Raw genomic sequence first — 27480 nt, forward strand, 5'->3', positions numbered from 1 at the left:
GCAGCTACTATAGTGGCTAGCTTGACTTCTCTAACCTAATCTAATGTTATGAAATGTGGATATTTTCTTTTTGATGTTGAACAAAGAGCACATTTAGATTTGATTATTTTAGACAGACTGTTTGCAGATGATTAATAGATTAACCACAGAGGATTTGATTGCAAATGATTTTTAACATCAGTCAAAACATTCAAGAAGACTGTGACAGACCTTAGAAGTTCATTGTGAGAAGTCAGTGGCTTGTTCCTCTGCGCTGCACTGCCGAGTAGCAGGAAAGTGAAATTGATCAGAGCTGAACAAGACTGATGAAAAAGGAAACCCTGCATCAAGGAGGAAGGAAGACTGAAATTGCTTCAAGACTTAAATGTGTATGAATTTCAAACAGGGGGCTCTGGGACAAAGAATCACAACTGATAAGGAAACTCTGACGTCTCTGCGAGGACATATTAAGGCCACAGGGGTCATAAGCAGTCTGAGAGGACTGGAAGAGCAATGGGCAGTGTTGATACTGAGGCTGTTTCAGAGAGCTGTATTGTTTGTAACAGCACAGATGCTAATCTGGCCACTGAGTAAATTTAATGAAAGCATCCCTCACAACATCCCGCCTGGATAATAATATTTATCCAACATCACATGCAATTGTGCAATAAGGAAGAGCATTCCGTTGAGTGCTGAAGTTTGGTACTCTGATAAAATGTTATGTAATGGGTTTTATAAAGCATTTCACATTATAAATTATATACTTGAAATCATAACAGACTGTTACAATTTCAATAATATAATTTATATAGATTTAACTTAATGGGGTTAAAACCCTTCATTACAGCCGTTCTTCTGAAATCTGTGGACGCGATTACCTGCGAATCTTGCATTAAGATATTTATGGTAATCAAATTGTCATCCAAAGGTAAAAACTAAATTGATTGACTACTAATCTGAATTTTGGAGGCTATGTCTATGGATGTTAGACTCAGAGTTTTTATGTGCAGTAGAGAAGGAATGCAAGATCAGTACTTACATAACTTATTTATTTATTTATTTATTTATTAAATCTGCTTAAAAGCTTGTTTAAACATTTTTAAGAGTTATGATGCAAAAAAAATGGACTAAAAATAATTCTAGTATTACAGTATATGCTGAAAGATATTATGCTTATATTCATATGCATTTTAATTCTTCAGTGAAAATGAGATTTTTTTAGGAATATAAAATGCTGTTGTTGTTCAGTATAAAACTTGCTGTCAGTTTATTTAGAAAGAATGTATTTAAAATAAATGTTAAATTGATTTGGCGCCAATAACTTTAGTGCATGTTTTCATAGATTTTTTTTTAGTGCACATTAAGATCTACAATAAAACAGGTTTTCTGAAAATAACATGCAGTTTAAAAGTGGCATCCGGTATCTTCTTAAACTTCTTCACAGAACTTAAGGATCTAAAATTGACTTTTAACCCTAGTGTATGAATTGTTCACTTTCTCAGTCTGTATTTTTCCCTGCAAGTTTCTAATGAATGATCTTAGCATGGATCTTTATAGTTCAAACTGGTTGAAATGAATGGGCTTTTTTTAACAGTAAATAAATATTTTGCTGCATTCATTTACAGACGGTTTTGTTCAAGCTTCGTCAGTGTTATTTCACAAAGGACTGTTAAGATTTCACAAGAGAAAGCAATAAATTTTAAGGAATGAAAAATGTTTATTCTGGCCATGGATTGCGTATGGGATATTAAACAACAGTAAGAGTGGGTATCACTTCAGATCATAAACTATTATAACAGCCACTTACAACTATGTCAGGTTTTATATACATACTAAAAGTAATAATATATGGCTTTTATGCCATATTTAACCACAACCATATCTTCAGATGTCAAAAAGAATGTTAGATTTCACAGAAGGGTCAAGGTTTGTCTGGTTAGCACAGTCCAGTTAGCCTCTGCTGGCAAATGCTGTAACTACACCATTCGTCTGCAAAAGGCATCTTTCTCCATTCAAAAGTAGACACGTTTTTGTGACAAAATAATTGTTTTTTCAAGCAAAGCAACATATAAATTGCAAATATGTTATTATATCATAGGTTTACTAGTGACTCATTTTGTTGCTCGTGATTGGCTAAAAAAAATCATACGGGAAAAACCTGTACCAATATCCTTTACCAGATAAGCAACTGCGCCATTGTGATAAATGTTAATGTTAAAGGACAACTTTTATCTCCCTGAATTTTCACGAATCACTACAAATGGTCATTCACTTTCCTGCGCAGACACACACTTACTGATATTTAAGTATCATACTACAGCAGCTGTAATGGCAGAGGCACTGAATAATGGATTTCCCTTGAAAAAACTTGTACACTAGATTTAAGGAACCCTTTGCATATGTGAAAAAACAAAAAACAAAATGAAAAATGCATTCCATCAATGTGTGCTAAAAATAGATCTGCTTCGCTTGTGTTAGACTAGGAGAACATAAGATATGAAAAAGGAAAAAAGCAGTTTCATTGCATGTGTTAACTAAATATTGACATTTTGAGCTGTAGTGTGTTTGTATACAGACAGATACATTTTGTTCTCTGTTTAAGGTCATTTGCTTAGTCAACAGGTTCGGCCTCATAGTCTGTAGTCTTCTGATTAAGAAGCATTCAAGGAATTTTTCCATGTGGTTTTCCATTACCAGATGTGAGGTCAAATAATGACTTTGTATCAGCTGGGATTTCATGGTTCTTTGAAGTGCGTTTGAACTCATACTGTACACCAACAGACATTAAGCATCATGACTTTGGGCTGTGGGTTCATAATTGTGATGGTAATTTGAAGTGTGTCTGGTGAGGTAAACATTTAGGAGGACCTTACAGGAATAGTATGATAGAAATCATACAGGTTTGGAATGGCATGAGAGTGAGTAAATGATGACAGATTTTTCATTTTTGAGTGAATAAACTCTCAATCCCTCAGCAGTTAAATGTGTTCCGGAGACGTTCTACAGATGGACTAGTAATGGAAAAATATTCTGGGTGAGACACCTGTTGTGATGAGCAGCAAAGGAAGTGAGTTGTGTTTGCTTTGGCTACATGACCTGTGTTCACATAGTGTCTCTGCAGTCTGGGATCATTTGCACACACTCTCTTGAAGATCTATGAGGAATTTCAGACCACAGCTATGACAGTCCACTGGTCCACTGAATCGACACAAGCTCACGAAAAGCATGTCCACACTGTTGGTTACGAATTTCAGACACTAAATTACAAGAGCGAAAGATGTGCTGCTCCTAAATTTGTCCAACCCAGTAGTGGTAAACACAGAGAGACTATTTAATTCCATAAATTGTCTTTTTAATTGGTCAATATGTATCAATCTAAATAAGTTACAATTCTTCCAAGTGTTTACAAAGCCTTGTAAATATACTTATCAGATAAAATTTGCTCTGACAAGGCAGATATACTGTTTACAAAAAAGGATTCTGTATATTTCACACAAGAAACAATGTTAAAATCAACACTAAGAAAAATGAAACCTCTACAAAAATATCAATAAATAACATCACATCTTATGTTGATACATTTACTTACATCAGTATACAATTGCCATCATACCAAGCCTGAATAAAACCCTATTTTTTTGATGCACAAAACCATAGAGATGGTTTTAAATGTGACAGTTCACATTTACATCTCATAATCATTACCGAATCATCACAAATGTTAAAAATATACTTAATGATATGCTTTTAAACTGATAGATTATTGATAACCACCTCCTGACAAAGACAATCTAAAGACATAGTTCAAAAATGTACATGTGCAATATAAACTGAACATAGCTTTTTTTTAAATCTTTCGATGATAGGTAGACCGGCTTCTGTTGCGTATAAAATCATATTGTGACATATCTAGATATCTTTTACATAACTTCCTCACAGCCTCCTTTTTATCTTTTTAAACCTCTGCAGTTCACCTTCACAGATGCAACAAAGTGCAGGACGATGAAGAATCAGGCATGATTTGAGCAGAATCATCTCTTTTTTGAAACTCTTTCTCGCATTCAAAAAGTGTGATGTTTACCAATCAAGAGTGGGCTGTACAAAACGACTGACACAAAAATGTAATGGTGAAGGAGGTCTATGGCAGACATTTTATGTTGCTATTAAAGCATGACAAGTTTAAAAAGCACAAATTCTTCCTATTTTAAACATCTTGACATGAATGGACAGTTTAGATTGGTTTAGTTTTACAACAGTCGCTTTTATCAATTGAATCTTGAAGCCAAAACTGTGAACACCAGTCAGACAACATTTGGTTATGAGGCACCCAGCAGCGTGTATGATACTGTACATGGCAGTGTAAATCAAGATATGACAGAGAGCTGAAATTATATTCGATTATTATAATTAGTGGGACTAAAACCTATTTTAGAAAATCAGAATTTATAATCATAAATAAAAACAGTTCAGTGTTTCAGCATGCAGCCAAATTTGATATATCAAGGCTTGCTGAGATACGTGTTTGACAGAGAGGAACATCATTTTAAAGTTCACATCAGTTTTTTCATCAGTGCCTCCTGACCCAAGTCTAGAAAGAAGAAAGAATGGATGTTTATCAGTGTGTTCTACTGGACATTCTCTAAACGAAGAAGAGGAAGGTAACGTGATGCCGAGACCACTGGGGAGAGTGTTACCTTTAAAATAAGCTTAAGTTCTGAGTATCACTCTTACAGTCCTCAATATCTCGTCACTGTTTCTCCCCACCGACCCAGCAGCTGACCGGGCTCAAGTCAGCCCACTCTTTTCTACGAAATTGACAGGCTTCTACAGAATCTTCCTCAAGATGAGTTTGGCAGGGAAAAAAAAGGTCTGTAGCTAAATAAAAGAGACCATTTTTCTTTACAGAGAGTCAAGAAGCCTTGCGAGCACTTCTCCTCCAATAATTCAACTTTCCTGAGTTTACGAATTGAAGAGTAAGAAACATTTACAAAGAAAAACACTACAGCATGTCTATAAATATTTGTGGGTTCCCGGGATGGTGGTTGAAGAGCCCACAGACCCATTTGAGATGCACCTTCCCCGAATTCGAACTCCCCAGCAGTCGACTTACGACTACAGACTACGCTGCTGAGAAGTTGGATCTGATGGAGTCTTCCCGCAACTGACGGTGTTTTCCGATGTCACACTCTTCTCGGGGTGTTCTCCGTTCAATGGTTATCCTGTAATTCTTCCTGAGGAGCGATGAAGAACAATATCATGAATGTAGATGTGAAGTATCAGCAGTACCATTATCTCAACAAACATTTGGGCAGATGGTTCTAAAATAATAAAACTGAGATTTAAATTTCAGACTCTTCATGTTCAGACACGTATCATTATAATTAATACTTTTTGACATTTACCTGAAGAAGTAGAATGCCATGAGGAGAGCCATTCCCAGAATTCCCCCTACTATTAGCCCAGTCACTGCCGATACACCTAGTCCACCTGCTTAGGAAAGAAAATGAAACCATTTATAAGGAAAGCTGCATATAAATGATAATAATAAATATATGACTCATGTGCATATCATGCTGTTACAAAAAAGTGTCAGACTTCAAGAAGCAGAGGTAATTTACATGATGGTTCAATGTGTTTTGGGGGTGGTGGTTCTGATCGCAAGGAGAACCATTCCCTCTTAAAGCCCGGCATTGTAACAAAAGTTCCATTGGTGCCGAAGTAGTTCATAATAGTCTGAAGGCATAAAAAGACACCACTTTCCTTACTTCTGACATAATTCTGGCACAAACATAGTAAACCAAATCCTGCAAATTAGTTTCAAACTAATTTTTTCGGTCAAATAAAGCAGAAATGATTACGTGCGCATACCTCGTGCGTTCCTGCCTCTGGATCTGTCATCCTAATGACAGAGAAATCCCCATTTCGGTCACCACTGGCATCTAGAGACACCTGGCCAGCAATGCCTGTATAACGGAATGTGAGGAATGAGAAAATTAATTAGTTTGAAGAGTCAAACATTCCAAGGAAAACACCAGCAAGAGTCGGCAAATTCCGGGTGGGCAATACAACAGGAAATCTCATCCGCCTCCTGCCGTTTTTGTTGGCTTTGACTGCAGAAATGGTAATTTCATCTGTACATCTGTGTTCCTGAATTCTTGAGATTTTTAAAATATTATTTCATTTAACAGGAAAACATGACCCTGTTTCTGATGATTCTGGCCGAGCAAAACATTGTTATTTCACGTTTAGTTGTCTTGCTGTGGTCATTGAGATGGGTCTGGGCCGCAGACATGTCTGAACACTTATTTTGTAAGGGAAGTTTAATGAATTACAGTGGCAGGAATACTGGAGAACCCTCTGTTCACAACTACAATAATGGGAATCAAATGTGAATAATATAAGACTTGGTCAGTCTTCAGATTCCACTGTTCTTTTTGTACAAAATATGCATTACTATTTTCCTAATAATAAGTTTAGGGTGTAAAATATCATTAAATAGGATGTTGATTTGTTAAAAGACAAAAGTGTTGCCAACCTACCGACCAGTTTATATGTGTTTTCTTAAAATTCATATATACTCTACTGTTCAAAAATTTGGGTTTAGTAAGTTTATGAAAGAAGTCTCTCTTGCTTACCAAGACTGATTGTAATTGATTTAAAAAATACAGTGAAAACAGCAATATTGTGAAATATTACTGCAATTAACCGTTTTCTATTTTAATACTTTTTGAAATGTAATTTATTCCTGTCATGGCTGAAGCTGAAGCTAAATTTTTAGCAGCCATTAAGGCCTGTTCACACCAAGAATGATAACAATAATAAAGATATAGTTCTAAAAATAGTTCTACAATTCTAATAAATGTAAAAGAATAGCAAAATAGCGCACCACAACTATAATGATAATGGCCCAGATGAGCGATATCATTGAAATCCCTTTCAGAATGATTTTTCCAGCTGATAAATGATAAAAACATTGACAGTCAATCAGAATCCATCCTGCTTTAAAGAGCTCAAACATTTAAAGAGGCAGATACTTGATACTTAAAATTAAACAGAATGATATTGTGCATTGGTGTGGACACTAAAATAGATATCGTTATAGTTACCTTTGTAATTATCGTTCTTGGTGTGAACGGGCCTTTACTCCAGTGTCACATGACATTTAGTCTTCAGTGACACATGATCCTTCAGAAATAATTGTAATATGCTGATTTGTTGCTTAAGAAACATTTCTTATTATTTTCAGTTTTGCTTAATATTTTTGTGGAAACCATAAATAGTTTTCAGCATTCTTTGATGAATAGAACGTTTAAAAGAAAAGCATTTCATTCATTTTAACCAATTCATTGCATCCTTGCTAAATATAAGTATTCATAAAAATTTTTAAAAAAGTACTGACCCCAAACTTTTAAATGATAGCGTATACAGTACATTGGTCTGTAGATGGTAAATAGGTTAAGTAAGTCAAAAGATGTCATTTGCGGCTATTGAGACTCATGAAAGAGTACTTATGCAATTAACCTCATTTGTATAATTTAAATAAATGGATCACACTACAAACTGAGTGTGTTATCATGTTATAATGCTTCAAATCCCTTACTTGCAAGTAATGTAACATTTTTCTCATGTATAAAATCATTGCTTTTTAGATGCATTTTGTTTAGTTTGAACAAGAATTCCTGTACCCAAACTTTCATACATAAAACGAGCTCTGTTATGTTGCTCAGGGCCTTGTGTTAATTTAATGCTGCATCCCAACCCTAGATGTACACATGCAAAATCAGCCTGATTAAACCAAGGGTTACACAAGTGTAATGTTTATTTTCTCAAGTAATCATCCTATTCTGACACCGTCTGGCTAGTGCAAGGTTTCACTTGATTACTGCTGAGTTTGCTGCCACTGTTTACCTTCTCTGTCGCTGAACTTTAACACAAAATTGAACCAGTTAATTCTCATGCTTCTGAGGATATATTTGCATTTCAGAACAACAGCTGCTGATTCATTTTTGTTATAAAATGCAAATGATGTCTTCCACATTCCAGTGTCCATAGTACTTTTATGGAAAAAAGCGCAGCATTTGTTTTACTAATTACCTTCAAATGTTCTGTTCCACATGCTGTGTGTGATTTCCAGTCCATTCTTTTTCGTCAGACCGGTACTCATCACCTCACGCAAGGCAATTGCATACAGAAGCAAAGCATCATGGAACCCCTCCATAAACATATTGACCTGTAATACAATAAAAGAGCAAGGTCTGAGGAACACTAGGTGAAGACAGCAATTTCTTAATCAAAATAATGTTTGCTTCTGAGAGAGACACTTCTATCAATCAATGAAAAAGGGAAATATCCAGGCTTTAACCTTCCATTAGGATACTGGAGAAAGGAACAGAGAAGTGAAATGTATCCATCCCCAAACCCCTTAATCCACTGCAAGGATGCGGGATGCCTGTCCCAGTGTCTCAGGCCACAGGCGGGGGACACCCTGGATGGATGGCCAGTCCATCACAGGGCTCACACATTCACATTCTCTTTGATATAAAGGTATATAAATCTGTATTTATTCATCTTTGTCTGTATTTATGCATATTTGTCTTTACTCTGATAGGATAGTGTAGAGGACAGACAGGAAGCAAAGGGGGAGAGAGGGGGACGGGATCAGGAAAGGAACATAAGCAAGGACTCGGGTGTTGGAGTGCTGCCCACGAGGCTCTGAGAATATTTTATTAATAAAATAAATATTTCTGAAATTGTTTTTATATATTAGTAAATTAATATAATACATTTGATGATTAAACTGTTAAAATTTTTTAGAATACATTGCCTCTGTATATCATTAAAGTACACATGTATTTATTTTTCACATTTCTTCAATCTTTTATTTCATATTTGGCCCTCTATAACTCTCCTTGCTTTCTGAACAAATGTTGCTCAAACTTTATTTACGTAGAATTATAAGATATTAGTAGACAAATATGATAAAGCAAAGATTATCGTGAGAGAATCCCAGAGCAGCTCATCAATCGCTATCTTATTTTAGTTAAACTGCAAATGAATGAACAACTGCATATGTGTCTTCTAACATCAAGAGTGAATAAGATGGAGAGGATCCATAAACAGCACTGTCTTCAATAAAATGTTAACCAATTAAAAAATAATAAGGGCTACCCAGCCGCCATGAATACTGAAAAGCACGTACTAATAGATGCTCATGTTATGATACGGATTAATGGCCCGTTCCTGCCACAGAGCCGCATGCTGCATGTGCGCAGCCCAAGGCAAACAATAGTAAAACCTGGGGCTTAGTCAGTCTGCGGCCCGGGGGAGATTCGATATCCGGCTGCCAAGATTACTGTATATTTACATTCACCCTCAACTGCCTAATAAGAGTGAAACAGCAGGAAAAGCTGATATAGTCATATGACTGTTTATATACATATTCATTTTTGGAAGCGTGAACAGAGGTGAAATCTCCAAGCATTCAGAGCATAACAAACCCTGCCGTGTTTTCATACAGAGCACAGCTTGCGATTCAGCAACACAATGTATCGGACTAAACATTCCTCATGCGAAAAATGTAATGCTTTCTCATTGCGAAACAAACCCCGCTGATATTTAAGATCAGGCACTATTGCTAACGGTTTGTGTAAAACGGATGCCATCTCAGTTCAAGAATGTGATATGAAAGATAGGAGATTTTGATTAAATTTCTGTTATTCTAACTCAGATGTTAAAGGAGAGGTCTCGAAGCCTGTCACCCACGTTGAGATGTGCAGTTTTCCATCACAGTTTGCAGCATCTTTAAATGATAAAGTGATTCCTTATGTAACAAAAATAAATATATCAACTGTAAGGTTTTCTTCCCTTTTTTAGTGCTTATTTATCATGGCTATTTCTGACTGTAAGTCTCACAATCTTAGTCACTTTTGTTTATTTAATAAAACTTATATAATATATCATTTTAATGTGTTAAATTCCTCCATTGGTATTGGGAGGGGAGAGAGAACTGCATAACGCCACTAATTCATAATTGGCCCAACTGCAGTGATTAAACCCAAACAAGCCCTGCATCATTAAAGTGAATGTAACTCATCCTCAGGGCTCACTGGACTCACTGTTTTACCCATAAGCCCGTTTCTGTTTATTTGGGCTGATTAACTTCAGGCTCTGGCATGAAAAGGTGCAACCGCATGTCAGTTTCCTCACCCCGGTGAAAAATTACCCAGTGCATTCTCACTGTCACTACCAGGTATGCTGCAATGACAGAAAGGCCAGAACAGAACTTTTAAGACATCGTCTATGAAGAAACAAAATATATAAACGACCCAATGGGGAACAACGTTTATTACACACTTTTTTAGTTCACTTGATTTATTCATTTCCGCAATAATCTGTTCAACATATTGATTCTTTCACTTATTTATCTCTGTATGTATTATTTGATATTACTTATTTTCATGTTTATTTCTTCATAATGGAATGCAACAAGAGAATGAAAGACAATCAACTGTTCAGACAATCTATTTTGAACATGAAGAGCTTCTAGTCATTTAGAATTCGGTCGCTGCAGAAGGACTTTTTCTCGTTGATTGAAGACCACTTGAAACCTTACATGATGAAGCCTTTCAGATGATTGGTGAAACCTCTTCAAAAATGATAAGAATTGAATCCAATTACAAGGACTGAGGGATATATTCAGTGATGACCTGGTTTGAAAACCTTCACAGAAATATAAAGATCTTATTCTTTATCCATGTACCATTATTAAATTATACTGCACTGCTTAAAGCAACAGGTGAGGCAGCAAAACGTGTTTAGTTCTCTTATTACATTGGAAGCAGAAATACAGAGACAATAATAAAGAAATTATTTAGTAAATTAATGAAAATAATTTAGCTATATTAACTTAAAACTGCAAAAAAAAACATTTCGTCTCATTGGGTCATGCACTTTTTTTTCATTTCATGTATGTATCTTTTCAAATTTCCTCATTTATATATTTTAATATTCAGTCCTCCATAGCTCCCCTTATCTGAACAAACATTCCTTGAATGAATTATAAGATTATATAGAGAAATGTGATAAAGTAAAGGTTGTCATAAGAGAATATCATTGGTCGTTATCGCAGGTCTGTTCTGAAATCAGTGACACCCTCCACTGTTGATCAAATGGAGACGACTGAAGCGGAACGAACTTTCTGTAATAAGTCTGTGACTTCCTTTGTTTGTCTCAGTTTAGCCAATCGGCCACAGTGTGTTCAGATCTTGTGAGATGGTTTTAGGGACCCTTAATGGTCAGCAAAGCGGTTGACTGCATATCTTGTTCTAGATAAGGGTTGTTGAGAAGGAGAGGAAAGAAGCACTCATGGGTGGCCTTAAATTCATATGCAGTCTAGTGCATTGAGTTCAATCATCTCTAATGAATGTGCCTAGTTGCTTCACTGATCCTCCTTTGAAGCAGTTCTGTTTAAGTACAGATGGAAATATACATCTTGGAGCCAGTTGCCAAGCATTAAAACCTCATTATTTGTTACTTGACCTTAAATTGCTCGACTTTAACACAAATCACCTGATTTAAGAAGCTGTGATTGGATTATACATGAGGAGATAGGTATTTGAGAAATGCTAATCTGTGCAAAAAGAATTTCTTGAGATTATTTAAGCCTCAGTGGTTTTGTCATGCTGGAACTTGATAACCTGCAGTGACGCACGGCGAAGGGCGAGCCGAAATTAGATGAAAATAAGAGATAAACCTGAGGGCCAACAGATGACAACTATTACTAAGTAGGATAAAATACATGTCAGTCTGACCAAATTCATGGTTTTCTTCTTTTGAAGAGATGATGTTTCTCAGCTAAAAAACAGTTAATGATGCTGAAGAATGTTGCCTGCTTTTAGGATCGTTTCAAGACCTTTTCTTCTGAGAGTATATTGCAAGTGGAAACCGTGGAAGAGACTTTGGAGAAATCCAATCAAACACATAAAACATAAAACATTATACTGCAACACATAAAACATGTTCCTAATGACTGTGGTAATCCAACACACCCACCTACTGGTCATCAGTGCATAAAAATACTTTGCATTTTTCACAGGCTCAGTCATTTTAGTCACTAAAGATATAGACTGACAGCACCTTGATCTAAAACAGCACTTTTTAAATATCCATATTTCATGAATCTTTTAAAGGTCTTACTTTGTAGCTGGATTATATAGTCGAGCTTCTAGAATTTTAACAGTGGAAACTGTCATTTATCCAGCAGATTTATGTTCTGCATATGGGGGGCTCTTTGCAAATGAGTATGGCTGCATTTCCTGGCAGCTACTATGAATTGCTAAAATCTGTGTGGATGCTCATAAGAACACCACTCACTGTAAGCCAATTCCAAAAAATGTATCACCTTTCTTAATGAATAAAGTGAGCATTCTTCATCCAGCTCATTAATTCAGCATGAACACCACCGTCTGAAAAAAAAACCCAGCAGATACAAGCGGCAGCTACAAGCAGAGGGCCAAGTTTGTGAAACATCACTGTAGCCTGTGCTTCTGTCAGGTAAGGCTTCTCTGGGAAGTGTATTCAGACAATGAAATAATTGTGCTCGTCACACTGAAGCCTTGACATTCATATTTGGAACGAGAATGGGCTTTGTCTGAATACATTTCTATATGGTAGTGGTCCCCCGCAAAGGTCCAGCTCAAATCTTTTGTGGCTCCTGTTGATACAGCAATTGAGCCAGTCAAAAGTGGCAGGGCCCCCACTGAGGTTATTAACCTTGGCACTTTGATTGGTCCACAATTGTTTTTCAAAATGACAGTTTCCGCTGTCTTTCTTAGAAAAGCTCTGATGGCTTTTCAAAGGAAGCTGACATGATGGGGACAAAGAGCCAGACCAAAATATGGGGCCTATATGGAACGCCAAGTCACCCCATTCAAAAGCACTTCAAGTGTGAATGCACTGTATTCTGACTTTAAACCGTGTGAATAAATGAATCAGCTGCTCTCTGAATATTGCAGGCCACAAAATGGATGCAGAAAAGAGGCATTTGTTTGACTGACTGATTGACTGAATGACTGACTGGCTGATATCCTGTATATTGTTAAAGGGTTAGTTCACCCAACCTTTGGCAGTTTGATACACGCTCCGAACCACAGATTCGATGTAAAGCTTTGAAGCTTCATGAAGCAGTGTTTTGAAATCACTAGATGTTGTTGAATAAAGTCGTTATTTAGTTTTTTTGGTGCACAAAAATTATTTTTGTCGCTTCATAACATTAAGCTTAAACCACTGTAGTCACATGTAATGTTTTAAATATGTCTTTAGTAGCTTTCTGGGAATCTGAAAGTGTTAATTAACTTGCTGGCAATGGAGGCCTCACTGAGCCATCGGATTTTAACAAAAATATCTTAATTTGTGTTCCGAAGATGAACGAAGGTCTTACGGGTGTGGAACGACATGAGGGTGAGTAATTAATGACAGAATTTTTTCCATTTTTGGGTGAACTAACCCCTTAACAGGGGACGAAAGGATGGTGTATTGGAAAATAGCTTCTTGGTTCTGCAATTTTTTCATGGTTGGAAGTTTTTAGGTTAATCTCTTTTGCATATTATATATATATATATATATATATATATATATATATATATATATATATATATATATATATATATATATATATATATATATATTTGTGTGTGCAAATAGAAAGTAAATGTAAAATAGAAAGTTAAAATAAAAAGGTGAAATGTGAACAAAGATAGTTAGATCTGCAAAGACCAGTCCAAATGAATCTGAAATCCAATAAAAGTCTGATATTTGGCTTTTTGAATGTGAAAGTATTCAATATATATATTTAACATTATTTTCAGTCATTTTGTTTCAAAGACTCACGTACAGCACTGCAGTCTTCACAAACAGGGATGCCCGATTCCTGTAGTGACTTTTTCATTTCCATGGAGAAGTCTTCAAACTCTGGTTTGGTGGACCTAAGTAATGTCACAGTGTTGAGAAAACTGTAGGCAGCCTTGGCCTCATTGTCATATTTGTCTCCTCTCCTCCAGGATCCATCCCCTGTGAAATAATGTTGTGTTTTATTGTAACAAATTTGTTTACATCAACATATTGCAAGATTTGCTATAGAAAAGTATGTCTCTCAAGATAAGGACATTATACAACCATGTTTTGCCTGTGTCTGCTGATAAAACCTCAATGACAATGAGCAAAATATCTACTCTGTTACTTTTGCTGCAACAATGGGGCTGTCAGATATGCACAGGAACATCGGTGGAACATCCTGGTTCTGCTCACCAGACAATATCCAGGCACTATTGTGTTGAGCCAAATATCTCTTGAATGTAATCTCTATCAAGCAGAAGACCTGTAGATAGCTTCATTGTGCTACAGGGTCATAGGACAATATCGTCCGACTATGGCTCATCTTGGGAATAGAGATAAGCTCTGTAATCAGTGCACAACAACCTTGAATAGAGCAGTGGAGCTTTACCATAGGAAGAGGAGTTGAAGAGCTCGATGTTGAAAAAGATGTGGCTGTCGCTGGTTAATTTGCGTCGATGAGATGCCAGCATGAGCTCTCGTACTGTGTCTGCCCTGGCACACATAATCACCACTGCAAAACGACAAGGAACAGGATGTTATTTGCAATTCAGAACAACAACTTTAAGCAACCATCGCCACCTGGTTTATGTGTATAATGTCAAAAGGCATTTATGTCTAAGGTGGGGAATCAAGAAAATAATAGACAAAATAAAATAATAATTTTCATGACGTTTGGTTCTCGCATGTGCCTTCCGCTGATAACATCGGAACACTGTACTAAAACAAAGTGTTCCCTGTGCAACTATTCAGCACAAAACATACAGAGGTCACAGTAAGCGGTTCTGAGCAGGTTCTTTTTGCTGAATCTAAAACATAGAGCGTGACCAGTGGTTATTTTTAATGAATCACAACTTATGAATCAAATGGAGCGGTTTCTCAATTAATCTGACTCACTTACTGAACTACAAGTCATTCATTTTATTTATTTTTCATTTACAACTCCATGAACCAAAAACCGATACAATGTTAAGGCTTGTGAAACCTAAATAAGTTAGTGACTGGTTGTCTGTATGATAATACTGCATGCATTAATTTTCTTGTTCCCCATTTCTATTTATGGAAGACAAAATAAAGCACTTTGTCCTCATAAGAGTTTTACAGACCATAAATTCAACATGCACATTAAGGTATTATCATTATCTTGATCCTGAGAACACGCTCAGTGCTGTTCATTTAAGATTAATTACGACCTTTATGCTACTGGCCAGCTTTACAAGAACATGTGGCATTGATTCAATTATGTAAGCACAAGCCTTTGAGTACCATAGAATAGCTGATTTTTGACCTGGTCTAACAGAAACACAGTCTGAGGTACAAAATATTTTCCCATGGAGCAAGGAGGTCAAAAATAAATAAACAAACAACAAGCAAACAGAGTTTTTTTTTCAAAAAAGTCGCAAAGTGTCCCATAAATAGGAAGATTCAGAGGATTGGAACTTTCCCCACAGCTCAGTCAGTGTAATGCGCTGCTTGAAATATCCTCAGCTGAGTGGGACAAACTTCACCTCAGTATTCCTGCACTATAGCACCCTTTAATTACAGAGCATACAGCACACTACAGGCCCTGTGTTGGCTCTCCAGCGATTCCATGGGGTACAGCTCCAGCCAGCAATATTTCAAAAATCTGGATTTTCCCACTGACACTAGTTACAAATGAGCTGAGGAATGCAAAGGGGCAACACATGGCACACTTACCGTTGGTTGCGCCGCATTTAAAGCACCTGGGGGTCTATATAGACGCATAGTGTGAACGTGCACATGGAAATAATATCGCTGTGCAAACTTGTGCAGTATCGCTACTGAGTATAAGAGCTTACTGTCTTGCCGCTCTGTCCGACTTTGGCAGCATGGCACAGAATGCAAAATAAGCGGGGCTATAATGACATATATCTGGCTTAGTAAATTCACTCCCTGAGGACCACTCAGCCAGCTAGAGCTTCTGTGCTCACGTCATTCACTGTCAAAACATTGCAACACTGTATTCCATCCTCATTAAAGTGCGTTATCTTCTGACATTTAGCATCAGTGTGGAGATCTGACAAAACAGATGTTTATAAACATTTATCTTAGACATATGATGTTTAAAAAATAGCATTTATAATAGTGATTACATCTACAAACAGAGTGCACATCATGGAAAAAAAAGCAGTATGTTTTGGATGCAAATCATTATAACTTGGAATTTTATATGTTACACATTCAACAGCTAGGTATCGTTTCCTGGTCCAAACACTCACAGATGCCAAAAGCAAACCACACATGATGCTGATATACACTCACAGTATGCTGTGATACCATTAAAAAAAATCATAATCCTAAGCTTTATCTCCATACCTAAATCTCTCAAATGGCCCATGATCTTTTATGAATCATTAAAATACTGGTGTCCAGGACACTGTGAGCCCAGACACTGTATTGTACACTTAGCTTAGCTGAAATTAGTAGAGGCTTGGATCCAAAAACTATATTTCTTATGTCATGACTTAAGCGGATTGTTACCAATGTTGACACTCATCTAGCCATCATACCCACAAAACACTCCCACTCCACAGTCTTTCGATAAACAGGTGCTAATTTTTTTTTAAACATCAGCTCTCGTGTGCAGGCTGGGCCATGTAATTAAACTTACCTGTATTTTATTACATTTGCTTCAGCTGTGCCAACCAACACACTGCAGCCTCGCGCAACAGGTTCAAAACTGCATAACGAAGGCTGACAACAACATAAACAAGGGTATTGCAATGGCCAATTAATCAAATCAGGCGTCATGGGTGCTGGAGAATGTCCCAATGACGTCCTTTAAAGATGACTGCAGGCAAACAAAAACTATTTGGCAATCTGTACTGATTTCTTATTATGGGAAACTGTGTGAGAGAGTAGATACTGATGAATGCTGTTATTATAAGCAGCCACATAAATCAACTTTCTTACATGCTTTTGTCATTGACCTCTGAACATAGTTGCAATCTGCATTTTGAAGTTAAAATGAAATTTTTAAAAAAACAAGCCATGAGTAGTGAAAAGTAGTAGTTCAAAATTAAATATGTACAAACTCATAATGTAGTTTGACACCCAGATAAATTTAAGCATCTTTGCCATATTTACTGTATCAGTACTCACTACTGCATTACTTACACCACTGCAGCCAAACAATGAAGCATCTACCATGCCTGGAATACTAATTTCAATGCCAGCAATCTACCTCATGGAACAGGCTGCATCATTTAGCATTCAAATATATGCTAATTTATACAGTGGCTATGTCAGTAATTTATGGTAATATAAACACAAACTTTTATTATCATAGGGCTATAGCCAACTTATCTCGTCACTTGTCATAAAGCTTTCATAATTTTTTTTTTTTTTTAAATGATGTACCCTTCAAATTTTGGTAAATTCTATCTTTGAAAAATGGCTGCTTTAGTACTATCACAAGCTCCTTAACACAGTACTGAACTGCAGCTCTATGGCTAATGTTCTCAGCTGGTGGGTCACAGGTCTGTTTAGATAACAATGCTACAATAGTTGCAATGAATACAATGCAACTAACCATATGTGACCCATGCTATCAAAATGAGTCAGAATGCATACAGGCTAATTTCGAGCTACAGGCAAAACGAGTGAAAAATCTCAATTTTGGTCAATTTTGAGGTTTTCACAAAAATGAGTTAAGCCCTCATTTAGCAATCCCAATGCTCCAAATAGCAATTAAACATCTAAAAGTATCTTTATTTGTATGTTTTCTGAGAGTAGTTCCCTTTTCAAAACTTCACTCGTACTGCGTTGGTAGACACAGTGGGGAAAACTCCTTTTTCTCTGATTACTGAAGCCTTTTTCATAACGCAGTGAAAACTGCACAGCCATTGGTTCGTGCAGTTCACATAAAACAAACAAATGATGAGGCAGCGGAGCTGCATGAGCCTATGGTGATGAAGCCCGCCAGAGCCCGCCGAAATGGGCGGGGTCATCTGGCTATATAAGCGGGTATTCTGGCATAGGATCCTCAGATTTATTCTCCTTCGCCAACGACAATCTTCTTCTCTTCTGTGCACTGTGAGACTCGAAGCCTTCTCGTCGTTGACACACCGTTGACTGCTTCAGCTGATCACCACTCTGCAAGCAAGCTCTATCAGCGCGCCGCTCACGAGCCGCCTTTAGCGTCTGCGAGCAGCTGTTTCAGCGCATCCCCTCCGGAGAATTCAAAGAGATATTTTCTAAGAGCAAATTTTCCTCGCAGGAGCCTCTGAAGAACAAATAGCAGGGCAGAGGAACTCAGCGCTTGGTTACGATTGAGCTCGTGCTGGCGCAGGTCCTGCATGCCTCATTCTCTCCACACAGAGAGGTTTCTCCCATACTTTTCTCCTGCCCAGACCAACGTCACTCTACCATCGTGAGTGACTTGGTCTCATTCGGGAGGGCCTGAAGACGATGACAGCATGTCATTGGCGGCCTCAGAGGTGGAGGATTGGACGGGCTCGACGAACAACCCCACCCCACTTGCCGTCTCTGGAACCCATCGACACTAGAGCTGGGATGGGCGCCAAATTTTTTTGTGTCTTCCATGTCCCTTCACCAGCGAGCTACCTGAAAAAGGTTATGAGAATGGATGAGTCGGTGGCCACACACCTCTGCCAGCCCACTGCCATTGGATGGAAAGCGAAGGTTGCTCATCCATCTAAGCCCTGTAGGACGGCGTCAGCCCTCGCTGGACGAGTCTACACTTTGGCTGGCCAGGCGGCTTCTGCATTACACACCATGGCTGTCCTTCATGTCTCTCAGGCCAAACTCCTCCGTTGTATGGATGAGTCTGGACCCGACCCAGCCGTATTTAAAGAGCTGCGCAGTATGACTGACCTGGCCCCATGTGCTACAAAGGCTATGGCTCAGGCTATCGGCAGGTCAATGGCCAGCTTAGTGGTGCTGGAGCGCCATTTATGGTTAAACCTGACAGAGATCAAGGAAGTGGACAAGGCCCTTTTCCTTGACTACCCAGTTTCCCCCGCTGGTCTTTTTGAACCTGCAATCGATGCCGTCATAGCAGCCCCATGGCCACCTATGGCCTCTCGATGGGAGCCTGTGGACCTCCCCAAAAACATTTCAAATACAATTTCTCAGGCTAGTGCCCCATCTATGAGACATCTCTATGCCCTTAAACGGTTGGTCTTCTCTGCTTGGTGCGCAGCCCGCAGCGAAGACCCAACCTCTCGCAACATATCATTGATATTGTCCTTCCTCCAAGAGTTGTTGGATAAGGGTCACACTCCCTCCACTCTTAAGGTCTATGTAGCAGTTATAGCAGCTTCTTACGCTTCTATATCCGGACAGTCGGTAGGCAGGAACAATTTGGTTGTTCACTTTTTAAAGGGGTCTAGGAGGCTGAATCCGCCTCGCCCCCTTACGGTCCCTACATGGGACTTGTCTACGGTTCTGAGGGCTCTTAGGCATCCCCCCTTTGAGCCGTTACAATCAGCCAACCTTCTGCCCCTGTCACTAAAGGCCGCCCTGCTACTAGCTTTAGCATCAGTTAAGGGAGTAGGAGACTTACAGGTGCTTTCCATGAGCCCTACCTGTCTTGAGTTCATGCCCAACGACTCCAAAGTTGTCCTAAAGCCAAGGCATGGTTATGTACCTAAAGTGCTCTCCTCTCCATTTAGAGCACAGGTTATCACACTCTCTGTGCTTCCTCTCTCGGAGAATGACCAAGAGTTAAATTTACTCTGCCATGTCAGGGCTTTGAGAATTTACATTGAGCGCTCTGCCCCGTTCATGCAGTCATACCAAAGGGCATCCGGTCACGAAGCAGAGACTAACCCGATGGATAGCGCGATTGCACTAGCATACTCCTCTTTGGGCCTGCAATGCCCCATTGGAGTACGATCCCACTCCACAAGAGGCATAGCCTCATTATGGGCAGGGTCCAGTTGTGTGTCCATTGCAGAAATCTGTGCGGTGGCTGGCTGGGCCTCATCGTCCACCTATGCCAGGTTCTACAACCTGGACATCTTGCCTTGCAGGCTCGGCTACTTTCTGTAAGTTTACTTTATAGTAAGTTGGCCTGTCGGAGTTCGACCCACTGGGAACCCATGCACCTGCCTCAAGGCAGGACCGGTTCTGAGCAGAGCTTGACCTTAACGTGTTCAAACTCGCTAAAATTCCTTGCGACTTGCCTTTACTTCTTGTACGCTCTTGGCCCTCCCTAAGTGCCTAGGCTGTACTGAGTTTTTTCTTAGAACGATTGTCCAGGGCCGGGCTTGACCTCTGTGAGTTTAGCCCACTTTGCCTCCTGTAGGGCCCTGACTTAGATCTGAGCCCCTAATTAATAGCTTTGCCCTGTTATACTTAGTCCCTCTGGACGTCTTAGGTGCTGAAGGCGAATTTACATATCAGTTGTTCCTCTATCATAGCACGGCGTGATTGTACTGGCTCCCCACCACGTCTAACGTGAAGTATCTAAAGGGAATGTACTTGGTTACTAACGTAACCTCAGTTCCCTGAGATACAGGAATGAGTACTGCATTGCTAGCTGTGCTATGTCACTGCACGACTCACTGTTGTCGCTTCAGTCGAATTAACTTGAGGATCTTATGCCAGAATGCCCCCTTATATAGTCAGATGACCCTGCCCATTTCGGCAGGCTCTGGCGGGCTGCATCGCCATAGGCTTGTGCAGCTCCGTTGCCTTGTCATTGGTTTGTTTTATCTGAACTGCACGAACTAATGGCCGTGCAGTTTTCACTGTGTTATGAAAAAGGCTTCAGTAATTGGAGAAAAATAAGTTTTCTCCACGGTGTCAGAATTACAGTATTTCAAAAAAACAAAAAAAACTGTCTTGGCGAGTTTTCACACTAACATTATCTGTTATGTCTTAGGTGAACGTTTAGTTTACTGTTGGCGAAAACATCAGGGGCCGGTTGCACCAGCTGGACGTACACCTGGTCATAAGACAAAGCTTCACGTAAAATGCGTTTTAAGTCCTGCTAAGAATTAATACCTGTTGCACCATCTGGGCGTAGCACACGTCTGAGACTAAATCTTACGCCTAGTCAAAGGCTGGTGTAAAGTGAGAAGTCTTGACTTGTTTCCATGGTGAAAATAAAGATAAATAAAAACGTTGAGACGATGGCGCGTCTGGTATACAGGCTACACGATCAGACGGCTTTCTGGTGTAAAAGAGTAATGAGAGACTGCACCAATCTGCTAGATATATATGGAGACAGATAATTTATTGAAAGGTTTCGTTTCAGCAGGTTGCATATACTTACTGAATAGCTCAATAATTTTTCTTGTTTGACAATCAAAGTAATTTATTTTTCGGCTCAGCAGTCATTTTTCATCTATTCGTTGGAGCCAATATATTCAAATTGATAACCACAGTAACGCGAACGGCGTCTCAACTAACAGTGCTTTAGAACATGCCAGCGTGTACACGCATAGTCTACGGTAAGCGTACCTGCGCCTAGTCGTGGTTTTAGATGGTGAAACAGGTGTAAATATTCATCGGAAAGCTGGACGTAAGTCCAGCGTAGAGCTTACACCCAACTTTTTTATGTCCAGCTGGTGCAACCAGCCCCTGATGTGTTATTGTATTATATTACATCCGTGTGATACAGTAGGTCTTAATAGGCTGCCTGTTTCATAAATGTTAATCAAACAGTTATGGAATTATGGAAAAAAAGTTGAATATATACATATATACATAGATAGATAGATAGATAGATAGATAGATATGGGTTTTGACTTGGTTTGTGCTAAATTTGGTGGTATTAGCAGGGATTAGTTTCTAGGTGATTTTGTTTTGGAACCTTCAGAAAACTTTAAACTCGATTTTTTCTCAAAATTTGACTTTACTGACTCTATTGACTTCAAGGTCTAGCTCAGTCATTTTGAAGGATTTTTAATCGAGAATGTAAAAAAAAAAACACATTTTTGATAATTTGCTCATTGTGACTCATTTTACCAGCACGGGTCACATATAATCATGCATAATTATGATAGCACAATAAATAGGCTTATCGGCTTTTAAAAGGGAGAAGAAAAGCTTCCCATATGTTATGACGCTGCTGATGTCAAACAAAACTGTACATTATTTGGGCCCAATCACAACAGTCAACTGGTAGAAGGCAGATGCCGACATGGACAGGCAATGCAGTTGCTTAAATTCGCAATGTTATGGAAGTAGCGACATATCTTTTCTTCAGTATTCTGATGTACATCTGAGTGAAACAGAAAATTGTATGATGGGGACTTGGATCTATCCATCAGCTGTTGATTGGATTGAGGCTAATCTGAATACAAGCTTGCAGTTGAGTGTAAGAAAAAGGGCAGAGTTTAAGCAGACTAAATGATTGGACCCTCATCACAGGGTCCCCCAATGGTGATGATCCTGTTGACAGGTTGGTTGAAATTCCCTCATCCTCGAAAATCAAACAAAACTATGCATACTGTAGGTGAAAAAATATAAGGCAAAAATATAAACCAGACTACAGTATGAAATTTTGGCCATGCTCTTTACTTTAAAAAAACGCATAAGTTTTGCTACGGTTATGCCTGTCGTTTACACTATGCCTGCGTTTTTGAACCTCGAAAACGGAGACTTTCGAAAATACTGCAGACCCCGTTTTAGTTTTAAAATGCCGGGGTTGCATTTCAGTATAAACGGACCAAAACGGAGACTTTTGAAAATGATGCCGTGACTGCCCACGTTCGCTCTGCGTATCCTTGACGACCATGTACAATAACATGAAGACTGAACTGCTGCTTTGTTGTCATTTTTAGCAGTCACTGTGCAGTTAAACTCTGCATTTTTTTTAATACTGCAACGCCCTATATGCGCAAAAGACAACTGTTTACACTTGTACGCACATGTCCAGTGTGCATGAACGGTCATGTGACATGCGTTTTCAGCTGTGTAGTGTAGACAGAGATCATTTCTGAAATGCTGTGGAAACGCCAGTGTAGATGAGGATCGTTTTCATTTTAAAATGGCGTTTTAAACCAAATATGCACTAGTGTAAACGAGTGAGTGTTGAGTATTTGGGTGGTGGCTTAAAAAATGCATCCCATCACTGAGATTCCACATTTATATCTCTGCATGGCCTGTGATGGACAGATCAAAGAAAGTATATGTCATTATATGAGGAGCATTCCATACTTGCAAATTTATAGTTGTTGTGGGGGATCGCAACATGTTGAGGACCTCTAGCTGCTGTAAACTGGTAGAAAAGGGAAAGAAAATTATAAAAAGCCTCAAGAGCTGTTACCCTGTCAGTGTTAGTGTCAAAACAGCCCCAAGACAGCATTAACCTTCTACCCCGTTTCAGTCATTCCATACTGACATTTTCAGAATTGGTGGAACATTCCTTTAATGACCAGCATTCATGCAATATGCAATATTAGCTTAAAAAACCTAAGATGTTCATTTCAATGCACGGGACACAGTGATACAGGGCCCCTGTATTGAGGGATATGTGTATATTTTCTAAAATCGACAACATCCTTGCTAGGAATGTGAGAAATGCACTGTTTATGAAACAGGATCAGTAAGGAGGTGCACAGTCAGACTTTTTGTGAAACGCCACAGATTAAGGGCAGACGGATATGATGTTTGAAAGAAGGATAACAGTAGACAGTTAATAGTTTTGACAGCAGGCATATCTTTTAGCACCACAATGCATCCAACACCAATAGTAAAAGTGAGCTCAAGGGAGGGTGTATACTCTCTGGTTATTGAGAATCAGCCAGGCAGACAGTGCATGACTTTACTCGCCATGCGAAAAGCTGTTAAAAAGTGCTCGAGGATGTCTAGAGGAGTGTTAAAGCCTGCAAATTGCTCCCCAAAATTCCTACAGCTCTTGCTCAGTGTTGACCGCCTGTCAAAATTCTGATCATTTTTTCCACCGGCTTTCTTATGGACTGCAACTGACCTCTTACCTATCTTTACAGAAAGGGAGCAGCCCTAGTTAGGAAAATATCAGCATTTGACATGTTTGTGTATGTTCTGTGTTGCTCTTGTCTGTTGCAACATCCCAGGCAGTTTAACATGCTCCGGATTGGGATTGCTGTTCAGACTGCTTCCATGCATTATCATTTGGTATTATATACAACATTTCTAGAAAAACTATGTTCCAGTTCCAGTTTAAATTAAAAGTGACTTAATAATATAAGGAAGTGTGTTTGACCAGGGGCAGTACTTTGCAAATCCACCCTTTTGACCTGTAAATACCCGAGTTGAGTCACAACTTACTACGGAGAACAAGCTACTGGTGAAAAAAAAAAAAAAATCTGACAGCATGGAATTTTCAGAATGTTTTCAAGCTTATATTCTCTAGTGTTTTCCGAACATTTTGTCAGTTACTACCCCTACAGTACAAACCACTTAAGTACCAAATATGAAATGTGTCCCATTTGCATCATGTTATACTGAAATTCTTTAATGTGGAAACATGCAATCTTATCGATTTAGTATCAGTGTGGATTTCTACCACTTGTGGTGTAGTCTAACAGTTAAGATCTAGCCTAGTAATTGAAAGGTGTCTCTCCTGCAAGTCTCTCCAGAGACCCTCTCTCTTCACCAGTTTGGAGTAAATGAAAGGTATCAGGCTCAAACCCAACAAGTTGCCATCCATTCCACTTGTGCAAATTATCACCTTCTGGAAAGTAACTTCTCCAGGGGGTTGTTCTTTTAAGACACTTTTGGCATCTATGGCAAGCCGTTTTATTCCTTAAAACTACTTATCAGTACTTGTCGAGCAGAAGAAAACAGAACTACTGTAGCACCTAATGAATAGTTACTAGCTAATACTGAAATAGGCACCAGCAACAATTGGAATACATACTAATCTAATGTGAATAATATCAGAACCACAGATCCCCATGCAATTCAATGCCAAAAACGTGTAACTTGTTACACAGTTATAGTGCATATAATGAATAAGTACTAGTGACTAAATACATAGGCTACTAGTATCTATAAATATTAAAATCAAATTAATCACTTGTAGCTAATGAAATAATAAGCCAAATAAATTCTGGTATATCTTGAGGAATAAATGTTAAAACGGCTTGCCGTAAAGCGTTTGATAAATGACGGACAAGTGAACGAGTAACGTTACCTTCGCTCCCGTAGACGGAGGTGATGATCCCGTCGGCGTCTACTCTCTCCTCTTGCGAGTTCAACACAGCGAAATCTGTGACGACGTGGTAGTCTGAGAGAACCATATAAACCCCCTCCATCGTAAAGTAACAGTTTCTCTCGTCTTTATCATCGTCGTAAATCAAATATGCCGTTCTCCAGGCGAAATGTTCGAATATCGCCTGAAAAGTCTCAGCCATTTTCAGGTAAGTTGGTGCGATTCGTGTGAGATGAGAGTACTCGCTCGTCTCGCTGTTTTTCAATCTGAAGCCGGTGGCCAGAGCACCTGCTGAGATCACCGGGATGTTCCAGTGGGATGCCACTCTCGTCACCTGCGCGGCCGCGTACTCGCACACAGGACCGAGGACCAGGTTGGGACGCTCGTCTCCCTGCGTGTCCACGAGCGCGTAGAGAGCGTCCACCCCGCACGCGGAGTTCTCATAGCGCACATTGAATTTCAAACCTGCAAAGAGTTCTGCTCTCTCGAGGGTTTTTCTCGCGTACTCGATAGCCGGAGAAACTCTCGGGTAGGAGAACAAGTATGTGTTGTTGAAAGGCAACATGACCATCACATTGATGTTGTCATTCAGTGCACTTGTCCTGCCAGGCATCATGAGTACTACCCAAATGGACAGACATAGTGACATGAAACATGACATCTTTGACACCAATGAACGAAGTTACTTTTTTCTTTTTTCTTTTTTTTTTTTTTTGCAAAGAACCAAAGCTTTTTAAAGTTTTTTTTTCCTCCCAAGTAGACTGCTATATAAATTAAGACTTATCCTTAATTGAACTTTGTATGGCAAAATCCCACTCTTTCTGTTTATAAGTGAGTTATGTCGTGTGTGTCTCTCCTGGAAGTCTCTCCAAAGCCCCTCTCTCTTCCCCTGTTTGGAGTCTTCTTTGGGTCTCTCCGCTTGCCTGTGTAATTACTCTTGTTAGGATGTGTGAAGTGTGCGGCTCGGCTGGTCACCACACACGCTGCAGTCTAGGAGGAATTTTCAAGCATCCTTTCATTATTATTCCTGCGTCATCGCTGCGCAGCCCGCCCCCTCCTTAAAGCTACAGTGTCGCAATTCAATACAGCCCACAACTTCAGTCTGGATTAAATGGTCAAGTGTTCACACAACAGTTACAATTTTTAATTGTATATTTAACCAGGAAGGTCCCATTGAGATATCTTCTACCAGGGAGTCCTGGTCAAGATAGGCAGCAGAGGACATTTTTACGAAGAAATACATATCACAGCACAATGAACAAAGATAAAACACAATTTTCTAACAAATCCTAATTAGATATTAAAACATGTACACTGTTCTATATAAAAGACTTTAAAATATTTTTAAACATAGCAAGATATGGTACAGATTCCATGTAATGTAACTTGAAGTTCATTCCATACATATGGAGCATATAATATATATATATATATATATATATATATATATATATATATATATATATATTTCAAATACAGGTTGATCCAGAGTGCTGTACAAGTTAAGCCATACCATAAAATACAGTCATTAACCCAACAATAAAATTGGGGGCCTGCACAGAAATTTTTATAATAAGTCTTTTTAATCCCAGTTAAAAATCTGGCAGTAGCATTTTGCACCAGTTGTAATCGATCAAGTGCTGATTGTGGTAGCCTAATCTAGTAATCATTGCATTACAGTGCAATGACATAAATCCAAAACATCATACTTGATAGCATCAAGAACAAGTATACCTGCTACTGCATTTAGGTTGTCAAAGGTTGACAAAATGTTCAATATTATCTGTATTGTGGACTGTGTGACATTCACTGTACAGGGATTAGTGAAATAGTGAACGATTTTGTGCACATCAAATGGTTCACATTTATATAGGAAGATATTTTTCTTGGTTGATCTATAATTTTATGTTGAAATAACACTTGTTTGTTTATTAGCTAACACTTTAGGAACATTGCAATTTTACAGTAATCGTTTAGAAACGCAGCATGTTTGAGTGGAAGCTAGTCAGCAGTCGGTAATCAGTCTTTGGTGTGTATGAAAAGCGTCTGTGCACAAGCAAGACCGCAAGAACACAAGCAAAACGTCATCTAAAATGTTCTTATTACTAATATTAGCAGATAGCACATCATGGTTCACTGTTGTGGTGTAAAACCAGAATTTATTCCGAATGATGGACTTTGACAAGGCGCTCAGGTGTTTATGCCTGTGTAAATGATTTACAAACTAATTTAAAGAAACATTAAATCATAAAGTCATTAAA

The 27480-nt window shown here is 38.7% G+C and overlaps 2 protein-coding genes across 5 annotated transcripts in view; one reads left to right on the forward strand and one right to left on the reverse strand.

Annotated features, from left to right (window-relative positions):
- The window catches only part of arid3c (AT rich interactive domain 3C (BRIGHT-like)), a 170901-nt gene that overhangs the window by 58638 nt on the left and 84783 nt on the right, over positions 1-27480 (forward strand). The window lies entirely within an intron of this gene.
- npr3 (natriuretic peptide receptor 3) lies at positions 3310-26251 on the reverse strand. Of its 2 annotated transcripts, none has more exons than XM_048188245.1 (8): positions 25202-26251; positions 14480-14602; positions 13871-14046; positions 8074-8209; positions 5848-5942; positions 5598-5712; positions 5382-5469; positions 3310-5210 (listed from the first exon to the last, which is right to left on the reverse strand). In XM_048188245.1, the coding sequence occupies exons 1-8, from the start codon at positions 25878-25880 to the stop codon at positions 5099-5101; spliced, it is 1524 nt and encodes a 507-aa protein (XP_048044202.1). In that variant the 5' UTR covers positions 25881-26251; the 3' UTR covers positions 3310-5098. The 2 variants fall into 2 exon arrangements, with proteins under 2 accessions (XP_048044202.1, XP_048044203.1); XM_048188246.1 differs by having other exon boundaries at positions 5382-5466; positions 25202-26250.

The sequence above is a fragment of the Megalobrama amblycephala genome, linkage group LG4, assembly GCF_018812025.1.
Source record: "Megalobrama amblycephala isolate DHTTF-2021 linkage group LG4, ASM1881202v1, whole genome shotgun sequence".
Classification (NCBI taxonomy): Eukaryota; Metazoa; Chordata; class Actinopteri; order Cypriniformes; family Xenocyprididae; genus Megalobrama; species Megalobrama amblycephala.